The 13351-nt window shown below is 37.7% G+C and overlaps 4 protein-coding genes across 6 annotated transcripts; 1 reads left to right on the top strand and 3 right to left on the bottom strand.

Moving 5' to 3' along the window:
* Window positions 226–4579, top strand: LOC105171414 (protein FAR1-RELATED SEQUENCE 7-like). Of its 2 annotated transcripts, none has more exons than XM_011092528.2 (2): window positions 226–556; window positions 2011–4579. In XM_011092528.2, exon 2 carries the CDS (start codon window positions 2030–2032, stop codon window positions 4316–4318), a length of 2289 nt encoding a protein of 762 aa, XP_011090830.1. In that variant the 5' UTR covers window positions 226–556; window positions 2011–2029; the 3' UTR covers window positions 4319–4579. The 2 variants fall into 2 exon arrangements, with proteins under 2 accessions (XP_011090830.1, XP_011090829.1); XM_011092527.2 differs by having other exon boundaries at window positions 227–556; window positions 1995–4579.
* LOC105171590 (heavy metal-associated isoprenylated plant protein 19-like) lies at window positions 4684–5321 on the bottom strand (the record flags this gene model as incomplete). Its single annotated transcript, XM_011092751.2, has 2 exons — window positions 4684–5047; window positions 5216–5321. Coding segments are annotated over 2 exons (378 nt in total), but the record flags the coding sequence as incomplete, so codon positions are not given.
* LOC105171413 lies at window positions 6503–7538 on the bottom strand. Its single transcript, XM_011092526.2, has 4 exons — window positions 7412–7538; window positions 7089–7308; window positions 6723–6768; window positions 6503–6640 (listed from the first exon to the last, which is right to left on the bottom strand). The coding sequence occupies exons 1-4, from the start codon at window positions 7536–7538 to the stop codon at window positions 6530–6532; spliced, it is 504 nt and encodes a 167-aa protein (XP_011090828.1). The 3' UTR covers window positions 6503–6529.
* On the bottom strand, window positions 7868–13079 carry LOC105171412 (glutamine synthetase leaf isozyme, chloroplastic). Of its 2 annotated transcripts, none has more exons than XM_011092522.2 (14): window positions 12932–13079; window positions 10693–10957; window positions 10459–10498; window positions 10251–10354; window positions 10114–10162; window positions 9889–9995; window positions 9628–9715; window positions 9390–9518; window positions 9223–9297; window positions 8985–9038; window positions 8853–8890; window positions 8562–8721; window positions 8400–8460; window positions 7868–8285 (listed from the first exon to the last, which is right to left on the bottom strand). In XM_011092522.2, the coding sequence occupies exons 2-14, from the start codon at window positions 10944–10946 to the stop codon at window positions 8146–8148; spliced, it is 1299 nt and encodes a 432-aa protein (XP_011090824.1). In that variant the 5' UTR covers window positions 10947–10957; window positions 12932–13079; the 3' UTR covers window positions 7868–8145. The 2 variants fall into 2 exon arrangements, with proteins under 2 accessions (XP_011090824.1, XP_011090823.1); XM_011092521.2 differs by lacking the exon at window positions 12932–13079 and adding an exon at window positions 11862–12054.

Genomic DNA, 13351 nt, shown 5'->3' with positions numbered 1-13351 from the left:
AAGAAAGGTCAACTGTGGTGATGGTCCCACCTCGCAGAGATCGTACGCCAACCACGAGACACCAGAATTTCTTAATTTCAAATCAAGGACAAGAAAGGTCAACTGTGGTGATGGTCCCACCTCGCAGAGATCGTACGCCAACCACGAGACGACACACCAGAATTTCCCTACCCCTCCGTAACAGCGTATAGAAACTGTCCCCACTCTATACCACCGTCAAAAAGCGTACCGTTACTGAATCCACCTCAGCTCCACCCTCCTCTCAGCCGAGACAGCGACTGAGAAACAAACAAGAAAAATATCAGAGAAAATTGGATGAAATACATAATTAATGGTCTCAAGTTTCTATTTCGATCCATTTTATCCTTCGGATGATTGAATCTTTTTGTGATTTCTTTCAGTTTGAAGCTGTCATTTTTGCGTGTATCTTCAACCAGTTGATTGGTTTTACAATGCGAGCTAGTTTTGGTTGAGTTACTGGAATTTTACGTGATTCGGCGGTGGTATAAGCCCTAATTTTGGGAATTATTGGTCAGCTTCAGCGGATATGCGAAAGGTAAAAACCCTAGTTTATTTTCTTATATTTTTCCTTCCCCGCTCTCCATTATTTTTTGTTTTGTTTATGGTGATGTTTTTGTGTTTACTGCGCTTGTCTTTGGTTCTTGTGCTTTGGGTTTTTTGCTTTTGTGGTTTGTTTTCTGAATTGGACTTAGTTTTTTGTTGATTAGATGAAATTTGTTTGTTTAAGCTGGAAACTGGATTTGCTTCTGTTGTTTGAGTTGGGAACTGAAAATATTAGGATGTTATTTGATTCTCTTTATTCTGTTGAAATTGCATGTGTTAGTTCTTTTTTCCCTTTTCATTGAATTATTATCTGGAGATGGGTCAGAGCTAATTGTATATGATAAGTGGATGTTGTTTGTTTAAATTTTATATTAAGTGTTCCTTTTTGTTCGATAGCTTTTTAGTCTCTGTGTTCCTGCCTGTTGCTTGTGGATTTGCTTCCAATCTTGTGTTCATTAGTAATGTGACAATGGATAGCGAGGAATGCGGGTGATTGCTGGTTGGCTGATGCTAACTTAGTTAGTTGATGGCTCACCAATGTCACTGATATTCATGAAAGTCTTTAGTCTGTAAGAAAGAGAATGTAAATGGTAGCTTTGCAATGTAATTAATGTTGAAAGTTACGGAAAATGCGGTCTGTTATATAGGGCCATGAGTGCACATGCAGTTGGGGTTTTGGGAGTGAGTGGGATTTACTCAGGGTTTGTCTTCATTGCTGATGACTTGTGACGTCAATTTCTGTGTTCCTACTTTTCTATACATGTAAGATTATCTCTTGAGCAGTTTATGATCTGATACAAGTGAGTCTACTAATGTAGACGCTTGCACTTTCTATTGCTGTTGAAACAGCTCTGGACAAAAACTGGAAAAATGTTGAAGTTATTGATAACTTACACGATTTACAAACTGGATCACGAACAGAACTGTATTTATTAGACATGCAAATTATAGAGATGCTGTTTTGTATGGCTGTGAATATTCCGCTACTAATGCAATAAGATATATTCTTTAGCTTTTATCTTTTCAGAATTGTTGTCTTCTTGCTATAAATACATTTAACTTACTTTTCTACTGACCTTAGACTTGATGATATACACTTGCTTGCTTGTTCAACATTGCTCTGTATTCATATAATTTTATAAGTTAGCTACCAAGATGCAACTCCTGTCCACAATTACCATAAGATATTTGCTAAAAAGTTAACTGCTTGCAGGCTGTGTTTATTCTATGGTGTCTACATTCATGTGCTCACTCAACATTTTTCAAGCCCTCAGTTATACTTGCTTCTGTGCACTTTAGCTGCTGTTCAAATCGTATGTGTTTCTAAGCAAACATAGAACACACATTAAGTTTTTTGCCTAAGTATTATGTTCAGTATAAACTACCATCTCTACATGCTCTCGTAATATCTTATGTTCTGATGAATGCAGCTACTGATATGAATAGGGAAGAGTTGGGAAATATCATGACTGTGAGGACAAAACCGGCAGCTCTACTTGTTGCACAAAGCAATGGCCATAGGGATGATGAAGGAGAATCTAAGATGGAACCGCAGGTAGGATTAGAGTTTGATTCAGCTGAAGAAGCACAGGAGTTCTACAGTTGCTATGCAACTCAGGTGGGGTTCAAAATCAGGATCGGGCAGCTATATAGATCAAGAGTTGATGGCTCTGTAATTTCCCGGAGATTTGTTTGTTCGAAGGAGGGATTTCAAACAAACTCAAGAACTGGTTGTCCTGCTTTTATAAGAGTGCAGAAAGTGGATTCTGGGAAGTGGGTGTTGGCCAATATAAAAAAGGAACATAATCATGAATTTGAAGCCTCTGGAGAAATTTGTCCACCTCGAATACAGAGGAAAAGTTTTCCAACTCCACGATCATCAGTAGGTGGGGCTAGTCGGACAGGAATCAGATCGCATGAAGATGATAGTCCATCTGATATAGTTGATATTAAACGTCTCAAAAAGGAAGAGATGGATGCAGCTGGTGGACCCGTAGGCGAACCGTATAAAGGTCTTGAATTTAATTCTGCGAATGACGCATACAAATTCTACTACACATATGCAGCTAATATAGGGTTCAGAATTAGGATAGGCCAGTTATTCCGCTCAAAACATGACGGGTCAATTACATCTCGAAGATTTGTATGCTCCAAGGAAGGGCATCAGCACCCTTCTAGAGTTGGTTGTGGAGCATACATGAGAATACAGAGACAAGAATCAGGAAGGTGGGTAGTTGATCGTCTTCAGAAAGAACACAATCATGAATTTGAGACTCCGACAGATCCTAGCAGATTAGTTAGTGTTGCATCAAAGGGGTATAATAGAGAGGAAGGAAGCAGTGTGTTGGAAAACTTGGATTTAGTTGAAACAAACGGAGGCCTCAGCCTTGTTAAACGAGTTAGAGAAAGTAACATAGGAAGTGATTGGTACAATGTGCTACTTGATTATTTTCAATCCCGGCAAGCTGAAGATACAGGGTTCTTTTATGCAGTTGAAATGCGTGAGGGTAAAGGCATGAACATTTTCTGGGCTGATGCGCGGTCTAGATTTTCATGTTCTCAGTTTGGAGATGCCATCGTGTTTGATACAACGTACAGGAGAGGTAGTTACTGTCTGCCATTTGCTTCATTTGTTGGTGTCAATCATCACAGGCAACCTGTACTTCTTGGTTGTGCTGTAATCGCTGAGGAATCTGAAGAGTCATTTACTTGGATCTTTCAGGCTTGGGCTAGGTCAATGTCAGGGTGCCGCCCTGTGTCTATAATAGCTGATCAGGACCGGCCCATTCAGCAATCAATTGCACAAGTTTTTCCTGGGACGCATCATCGATTTTCTGCCTGGCAAATTCTTGCTAAGGAGCAGGAGAACTTAGGTGCATTACTTTCCATGGATACCGAGTTCAAATTTGAGTATGAAACATGCATTTTCCAGAGTCAAACGGCTAGTGAGTTTGATTCTGCTTGGAATATGCTTATGAACAAATACAATCTGAGAGAGAACACATGGTTTAAAGAGATGTATAGGATGCGTAAAAGCTGGGTTCCGTTGCACATTAAAGGAACATTCTTTGCTGGAATCCCGGTGGATGGGAGCTTGAAGTCATATTTTGGTACTCTTTTGAGTGCCCAAACACCTCTAAATGAATTCATTGTCCGCTATGAGAAAGCTCTGGAACAGCGCCGTGAAGAGGAAAGGAAGGAGGACTTCAACTCGTTTAATTTGCAGGCAGTTCTGCACACAAAGGATCCCATCGAAGAACAATGTAGAAGGCTCTACACAATTACAATGTTCAAAGTGTTTCAGAAGGAGCTTTTGGAATGCTATAGTTATGTTGGAATAAAGATCAATGTTGAAGGGGCCATAAGTAGATATCTGGTGCAAAAATGTGGAAACGGGGACGAGAGAAATACTGTTGCTTTTAATGCATCAACTCTGAATATCAGTTGTAGTTGTAAGATGTTTGAGTTCGAAGGTGTCCTTTGCAGGCATGCGTTGAAGGTGTTCCAAATAATGAACATAAGGGAACTTCCATCTCGCTATATCTTGCACCGGTGGAGCAAAAATGCAAAATATGGAATTCTGCGAGATGCTGATTCAGGAGGTGGTTCGCAAGATTTTAAAGCCTTGATGATGTGGAGTTTAAGAGAAGAAGCCCGTAACTATATCGAGGCTGGAGCAGCATCCTTGGAACGATACAAGCTTGCCTTTGAGATCATGCAGGAGGGTAGAAGGAATCTCTGTTGGCAAAATTAGAGAATATCTCATAAACTTAGTTTAGAGATATCCTTCTAGCTTTTCATCTTGGTTCAAGATCAGCCCTAGTTCTGAACTTAGAACATTGTAACTCCTACTGTGGCTAGTTTTGCCCAGTTTTAGCCATGTAATTAAATAGAATCCTCTTTTCCTTTTGTCTGTAAAACTTTATATTAGAGCTGGGTCTTGCGCCCTTGCCTCTAATTCTAGTTGTTATCTAATGTTATATATCCATCAATGTTTTAGTAAAATCCTCCCTCTTTTCACCTTTAAAACTCTTAACTTTACCCTTTTATACTGATTTCAGAACATAAAAGTAGTGATATACTTGAACACTTTTTGATATCTCTTCTTCGATTATTGTATTCGTCTCACATAGGATTGAACATGACACCTGCAATAGGTACACCGGTTGCTGACACTTGTATAAATTATTATGTTTACATGATTAGATTGTTCACATAATTGAACACGCATTTGCATTCTCATCATTGAACATCATATGTATTTCACCATCCCCATAATAATGAACTAGCCAAGAATCCATTGTTTGTTCTCCATCATTTTCGATCAATTGTCCCTCTTCGTCTTCATCATCTTCGTCCTCCGCCACAAGTTCCACACTCTTCCCAGTTTTCTTCCTCAGCTTCTTCAATACCTTTTGTCTATCAATTCTACCCGTAACAACCACTTTGTGATTGTTTATATCCGTCACAAACTTCTCCACCCCTATTTGAACACGGCAACCATGTTCCAGAACCAATCAAAAAAAGAAATGAAGTGAGCCCACATGGGAAAAACCATTTCCACGCATTAGTTTCCTTGAAAGCGTTCAAAAAACATGTATAAATCAACTTCTTACAGCCCATGCAATAGACAGACAGGGAAACGAACAACCTTTGATGTTGGAGACGGTTTCCACGACAGTTCTTTCGCATCCATTGCAATGCATAGAGAGATTGTATTGTGCCACCACAACCTGCTGAGTTGAATTTTTCCCATAATTTATCAGTTAAACAGGCCTATATATCACCAATGCTTGTGCATGTAAAAAACTAATATACAAATATTATCTTACTTTGTCTTCCTTATTGCCAGACATTTGAAATTGGGAAGAGCGAAACAGGTGGTCATGAACAAGAATCTAGTGGATGCCCTAAACGGGTAAATGTGAAGGAAAACAAAAAAAAAAAGCAGCAGTTATTACAGTTATTTACCGTTGGTATAAAGTATCGAATATAACGCGACTAACAAAAGGTTGAGACAAGACTTGGATTTTTTTTTAAGACAATACTCGTCTTACAGTTTAATAGCAGTGGTCTTCCAAAATACAACGATCTAATATTTTCAAGATAATAACACTTCGAATGTTGAAAAACAGCAAACAAAAAAGTATTTTGGAATTGATCTTTTAATAAAAGACAAAATATTAATTTTGCAAAATGCTTCGTAATGCTCTAAGATGTTTTTCGAAATTTGATGGAATGAAATAAAATGGGAGGTCTATTTATAAAAAGTTGGAAATTGTCATCGAATAGACATCTCAAGTGAAAAAAATAGTTGTGAAAGGTTATGACTTTTCAAATTGAATAGCCGCTTTTTTATCCGGATGAACATATCATTTCATTCGAAAGACACACCATTTCGCCAGAATAGATATTGAAGGGACATACTACTTTAGTGATAAACACAATTATATCGACTGGATATGGTTGGATGATAATTGAACTCTAGCGACAATCATCCACGTATTACGAACTTGCCATGTGTTGAATATCGTGATCAATCACTTATTACAACTTAATCGAATCAAAATAAATTACTTATTAAATTTTATTTTAATTTACCATTCACAATTTTTCAATATTGACCAATAGCGAAATGTTTTCCAGAAAAAAATGGTCAGAAATGAGATTTATGTCAATTCTCACTCCAAACTTATTTTTTCAAGTCAAGTAATTAACTAAGCAGAAGAGTTCGTCCAAACAATATGCATACATAAATATAATTTGTCTATTTCGTAAAATAATTCCCAAATATTTTTATTCAGAAAATTAATATACACAATAATGTAAAAATAAAAATCAAACTATTTTTCTTTCAACACACACAATTATTTGCAAGTCGCTTGCAAAAAATGGCATGTGCATACAAACAAGAAAATGACCAAGATATTTTGATGAAATTAAGAAAATAAAAGTATAAATAAAATCAAAGGTATGTCCTGTCTCGAGCAACAGCATCATCAATTCCTATGTAGATTGCAGCAGTGCAGAACATCTGAGTTCCACTCACAAGTATCAGTATTGTCTCCAAAGTTCTCTGCCAATCATAAGAATTTCAATATCATTACCTTAACCCACCACAAAAACATTAATAAATAGATAATCATGATTTTTCTTACCAAATTTGATTCTGTCCACCCTATATCAATCTCCTTGCATGCAAACCTGTAACACATACATGATTTTACCTTCAAGATTAGTATATGTTTTTCATAGTTTGAATATGCTACAAAAAGGTTTGGTAAGAAAACATTTTACCCTATATCAATCTACTTGCGTGCAAACCCGACAATCATGTTTTACATTATAAATTTTAGTCGCGAGATTGGAAGAGGAATTTGATGTAAAATATGACAGTAAGGAGTGTCGTTGTGATTTTTCAAGATCCTAAGGGTTTTTCGTCGGGGCTGTCTGTATAACTATCCTACTGGTTTTTTTAGGACAAGTGAAAAGAAAAGAAAACATTGGTAAGATAGTAATTTTACCCCATAGCCAGCATCGTGAGCATCCAAGAAATAAGAGAAGATGTAGCAGCTGCATGCAAGTTTGGAACATTCCACTGTATTACATTATTGATTCCGGTGATTGAGGTGGAGAATCCCACAACCCCAGCTATGAGTGAGAAGAACACTACAAAACCAGTAGCCATGTTGCCAAAAGGGTAGTATATAGGGAAAATCCGAGCGGGGAGCGACAAAACAGACGCTGCAAATGGTACAGCACATGAATATTGATCAGAGTGTAATATGATCAAGATTTTGAATGAGACTTTGTTGTAAGAATGATGCTGCAAGAAGATAAATGGTACCGGTCTCGTGTGATCTTTCTATGCCATGGTTCACAGCCCATGCTGCAACAGCGATGACAATGAAGTAGAGGATGACGTTGAGTACTAAAAGGGCGAATGCAGCTGATTTGCCTGCACCGGAAGCCATGGCTTCTGAAAAGTTCTGCAGACTTATGTTTATATATATGTATATATATAGGGGAACGAAAGGTTCAATTCTTGTACCATTATCTGTATCTGCTCTTGCTTTTTGTTACAAGAATGGAGTGTCTTAAGCTCAAAGAAATGGCTTGAATTCCTTGGTGTAGCTTTGGGGTTGCCTCATGAAGAGGAAAAGAATCTCATTTGTCCTCCAAGTTGGAGCAGAGCCAAATGCATAAAGGGGGACTGGTCCTCTAAATTAACTTTTCAGATGGAAAGGCTGTCATCTTCCTGTCACCATTTAAGATAAAACTAGTTTCACTTTTATCCTTTTTATACCAAAGCAGACCAAACCTCTATTCCAGACAGGAATGAAAATGCAATACATCAAAATGAAATGTCAGTGGAACTGTTCGAATATCATGAATGCAAATCCCAAGAAGGAAAGCTGGAGGAACATTCTGAGCTTAAGCATGGCTAGTTGCTCATTTCAGTCCCTTATTTACAGGAATCTCCAAAAGGGATCTAATAAAACGAGAACAAGATTTTGCGTCTCTAAGCTCATTTTTGCTGTGTCACGCCAATCAAGCACTTTGCTTCAGATGTTCGATGGTTTACACCTTCAACGCCAGTTTCTGAGCTGCAAGAGCTTCAGCTTCAAGTGTTGGCTCCCACAAGAGTGTAGTTTCAGCAAGTAATGACGTCACGACATAGGGATCCATGTTAGAAGCCGGGCGCCTGTCTTCCAAATAACCTACAACAGAAGTAGTTATCAGTATCAGCAACTGTACCAGCTTTGAGCATTATAAATGAAGGTTGCATATTATTGATACTACTGTAGTGAAAAACTGGGACGGTGTTGACGTACCTTTGCCATTCTTTTCAGTGTCACGTCCCACACGGATTGAGCAACCACGGTTAGCAACTCCCTGAAAGTTACCATAAAGTCATATAAGTAGGAATTCAGGAAAGAACTCTGCTTATTCTTTTCATTAGCTTGGAGGTGTAAACTGTGGATTTTTAAGCATACCCATGAAAATGTGTCGATACTGGCAGTTTCGTGCTTTCCAGTCAGCCTTCTCTCATTCCCTTCTCCATAAGCACTTATGTGATCTCTGTGGCGAAGTGACAAGTTCAAAATTGCCTTCTTTATTACTTCAAAACCTCCTTCTTCTCTCATACTCTTGGTGCTGACATCCAAATAATTACACAAGTTATTATATTTTAGTCCAAATCAATTTTTGGAAATCTTTGCATGTTTTCCAACTTCCATAAGTTTGTATGCTAGATCTAAAAAATAAGAGTGTTAGCCTAAGAATACCTATAGTTGGTGTGGCATCCTGCACCGTTCCAGTCACCCTGGATATAGCATGATAAACGGCTGGTTATAATTTTCACATTTCTTGATAATTTTTCCATAAAAGCAGATCCATCTTGGAAGAAATGACAATACCTCTATTGGTTTTGGATCAAGTGAGAGGACAACTCCAGCTTGTTCAGTAATTCTCTGTCAAGATAGATATCATAGGAAAAGTCAGAAATATTCACGTCCAAACATTGTGTTGCTACCTTAGATGACATGTTGAAATTGATCAAGGAACCAGAAAACGTCATCCGTGGATGCATGCAGGCTATAACTCATTCCAAAGCAATCTGCTTCGAATATTTTATGAGCTGAAACAATGGCATACCTCAAGGAGGTACCTCGCACACCAGATGTGGTCTCCAGCTTCGATTCCAACGCTAGGACCAACTTGAAATTCCCACTGTAAGAAGAATCAATCAAGTCTGTGTTTTATCTGAGGACAATAATCATATTCATGTTCATGAATGAATGAAGAAGAGTTGAGAACGATACCTGGCCAGGCATGACCTCCCCGTTGGTGCCACTGATGTTGATTCCAGCATACAAGCAAGCTTTGTAATGAGCATCCGATATATCGCGTCCAAACGACTTATCCGCTCCAACACCACAGTAATAAGGGCCCTAGAAGTCGAGATGAACAAACCACATGATTGTTAACCATTAGATCGTAACATCTCTTATGCAGCAAATTTCTGATTGCTGAGTTGCCGGATTATAGGAAAATCACTACCTGAGGACCAGGGTAACCTCCTGTTGGCCAACCCAGTGGCCATTTAACATTAGTTTGGAGTAAGGTGTACTCTTGTTCAATCCCGTACCTAAATCAAGTTGATATAATAAATAGTCCATTTGTTACAGTCCAAGAATGTAAAATAAAAAAGAGAAAACTGATAAACTGTTGAGGCCTTCTCTTTTCTAATGAAGGATATTATTGTGCATAAATTGGTTTGTATATGGCAGACAACTGAAAAGATTTGAGGTGTGAAATTACCATGGAACTTCCGCAACAACCTTAGGGTCACTGAAAATCTGAGCAGCTCTGTAGCGTTTGTTCGTAGGAATGGGCTCACCTTGTGGCGTATATGTATCACATATTACCTATTTCCAATCATATAAATACATGAGAAGCCAATTTACATTCATGTAACAGCATGTTTCAGGAGAAGAAGCAGTGGACGAGCAAAACGAAACACCAGTTATCAGGTTTTCCACTCACCAAGATGTTATTACCACCACGGAATGGATCCTTGAAAATTGCTTGTGGGCTGCAAAGCAGATTGACGTGGAAGTACATTTAAGAAAGGAACAGTTAATGTGGAAAAATAAATGATTATCGTTTGCAGATGATCTTACTATAGGATAACTTCACTGTCTTCTCCAGGGGCTTGTCCTGTACTTGATCCATCATAGTTCCACTTTGGAAGTTCAGAAGGATGTTCAACTGGCTTGGATATGGTCTAAATATGATAATATAACGAGAACATAAACATAAATGATTTCTCAAACACTTAGAAGGGAAAAAGAAAAACACGGAAAAAGAAACTAATTCATTAAGCTGTACCCTTGATTTACTACGGAGGTCTATCCCTGATCCTCCAATCCTGTCAGAAAGCGAGCAAAAAATAGTCAAGGTATAAAACCACTAATTCCATACTTAAGTTGCTGATGTATCCAAATATTATAGCAAATATGACAATGTTGTCCTTAACTTAAGAAACATTGATGACATCAAATGTTAACTGAACATAAAGAATGAGAATGTAGTATTGGCAACCAAATTTGTAAAGGACTTCACCATATATATTCAGCAATGATCTTGTCAGTGATTGGGGATACATCCAAGTTTAGCATCTGTTCCATGCGGTTGATTGTCCCGTTCTCAGACTGAACAGCAAGAACTCTAAACTTGGCAGAGGTTTTAACGGCCCCTTTCTTGTTTTGCTTCAGAACGAGCGAGCTCCACATCTTTGAAGTCAATGGACTTGCATCTGTTGAGTTCTTTGCAATTCTCATCTGCCATTGTGCTGAAGGAGCCAAGATATGCGCCATCCTCAACTTCCCTGACTCGACAGTTGAAACAGAAGAAATAAGGAAATTTGTACCATCCATGAATTAATCTTGCAGTGCTGGACAGATATGGTTTTGCTTGTAAGCACAATTAACACCATAATCCAAGATTGCATTAACCAAGAACTGGAAGATATTTACAATTTAAAGATTGATAATGGACATGTTAATAGGTGCTTTTGCAAGTTAATTCAGCCCTTAAGGTAGAGACAGCAAATACATAATAAAAAATTAAATCAGGGAAGGACATTTATGAGAACGAATAAGTAAACACCTTTTTCAATTTGACTGCTTTCTTAGTGAAATGCGAATTCTATTTCAAAATGTCTGCTGAACTGAATCTTTGTGTAACTTTCCTGCTGTAGTAAAGGTTGATACTTTTTCTTATTACTGCACAACTGAAGCCTACCTAAAACTTGCCAGAGTTATGTCATCACTACTGGAAGAAAGGATTTTGTTGATTATAATACTAAGATTATCATATTAAAGGATTAAAGTACAATTAAAAATCTCACAAAGTTAACTTCCATAGTGCGAACAGAAATCAAGAGTGAAAAAGTTATATTTGGACTATGGCACTTGAAAAGTATGTTATTCTGAAGAAAGCAAGAATCTGGTTAGGTAAATAACAAGACCCAAGGCTCTAGAGCTGAATGCTCTGAGTTTCATATCCATAGTTGAAAATGTGGTGATTAATTGATAAGAACCATAAGTCACAAGAGAAAAGGCAAATAGATAAGCTGATCTACTTATAAGAATGGGAAATAGGACAGAAACCTTCACTTTGTGCTCCCTATTAAAAGATAGAATAAATGAACCTTTTTAGCACTAAACAAGGAATGTACTAGAGGCACTTTCTTCCCGGCAAAATGGCTTAAATACAGATAAAGAACTCACCTTGGAACTGCAGGAAAATGGATTGAATAGAAACTGCAAAACTAGACTTCAATTTCCAAGAGAGGAAAAGAAGAAAACAGAGAAGAAGAGTAAGAGAGCAACTGAGAGGTAAGTTTGAAGTGTTATAAAAAAGGATGGAGGGAAGAGAAAGCAGAGATGCTTTGGCTTTTGCTTAGTAGATAGGGGTATGTGTTGAGTGGAGGAAAATAGTTTTTGGTCTCTCTGAGGTCACCAAGAAAGTTTCCAATGCAATAACATTTAAGATAAGGCTTCTCTTTCCTACATGTGCTACATAAAAGTACAAACAGAATTTGTATTAAATATTTGGTCATCTGTCAACTAGGGAATCCAAATGATGATTGCAAGGCCAATTCAACTATGTTTGCATCATTTCGTTTGCCAAAAACAATTGTTTATTCTTAGTCAGACTAAGAGCTGCACATTAACACCTCCCTTCCCATCCCACTCCACCCTCAGAATCTTGAATGTAACTAAAAAATCCATGACATAGCTACAGGAAATTCTATGTGACACCAAGACTAATCATCAAAATACAAAATAATGAAGAGATTATCAAAACTATAGAAATAGTTGAAAAAGAGCAGACCACAAAAGGGATTGTACTTGCACTGATATTCAATCTAAAAGTCTCAAAGATGTCATTTCTTGGGAGAGGAGGTGTGTGATTAAGAGCAAAGCTTCCAGTTAGCCATCAATGCTTGAAACGATGTTAGTTGGAGATTCCGACATTTTTTTGTAGTTCTGGGAACATCTGGATTATAAGTTGAGATTTAGAGGTACGCCTTCCACAAATTGGTGCTCTAAATTCTACCTTTCCAAAGAGCTAATAGTTATCAATCATCCAAACAAAATAAAATACAAATCCAAGAGTGGAGTTACAAATTTGCCCCCTCTCTTTCATCTTTTACCCTTCCTCACTTTCTTCTCTCTGAACACCAAAACATGCTATCATACAGACCATAACACAAACAGAACTAGAGCATGACCTGAATAAATTCGAAACATACTCCTGAAAATTTGTGTGATGCATGCAAGATAATAAAAATAACCTTCTTGAAGCAATTGGAGACTATTTTTCTCTTGTTCTTGCAAGGTTTTTGTAGGTTTAACTATTGAGATAAACTTTTGAGGCTGGCAAGTGGCGACGGCTCTTATGAGTCAGACCTCAGGTTATATTTTGACTTAGCAGCTGATATGAGTGGCCAAGAATCAGGATACCAACACCACTCTCTCTATAGACCTCAAAGTATAGCGAAAATATAAGTTTAGACGTGATTGAATTAAAGAAACATGGAGTAGATATGTATATACATGCACACCCCCATTTCTCTCTCTCTCTCTCTCTCTCTCTATACATATATGTGTGTGTATATATGCAGCAAGAATAGACCGAGCCAGGTTAAATTCTTAGCCCATTTTAATTCCGAGAGTTATCAGTCCTTGTAAGATTTGATTAGCCAAAAAGATGA

This window comes from Sesamum indicum, linkage group LG10 (assembly GCF_000512975.1).
Source record: "Sesamum indicum cultivar Zhongzhi No. 13 linkage group LG10, S_indicum_v1.0, whole genome shotgun sequence".
In the NCBI taxonomy this organism is placed as follows: domain Eukaryota; kingdom Viridiplantae; phylum Streptophyta; class Magnoliopsida; order Lamiales; family Pedaliaceae; genus Sesamum; species Sesamum indicum.
Note: the sequence above shows the minus strand (reverse complement) of the source record. Positions and strands in the feature narration are given on the sequence as shown.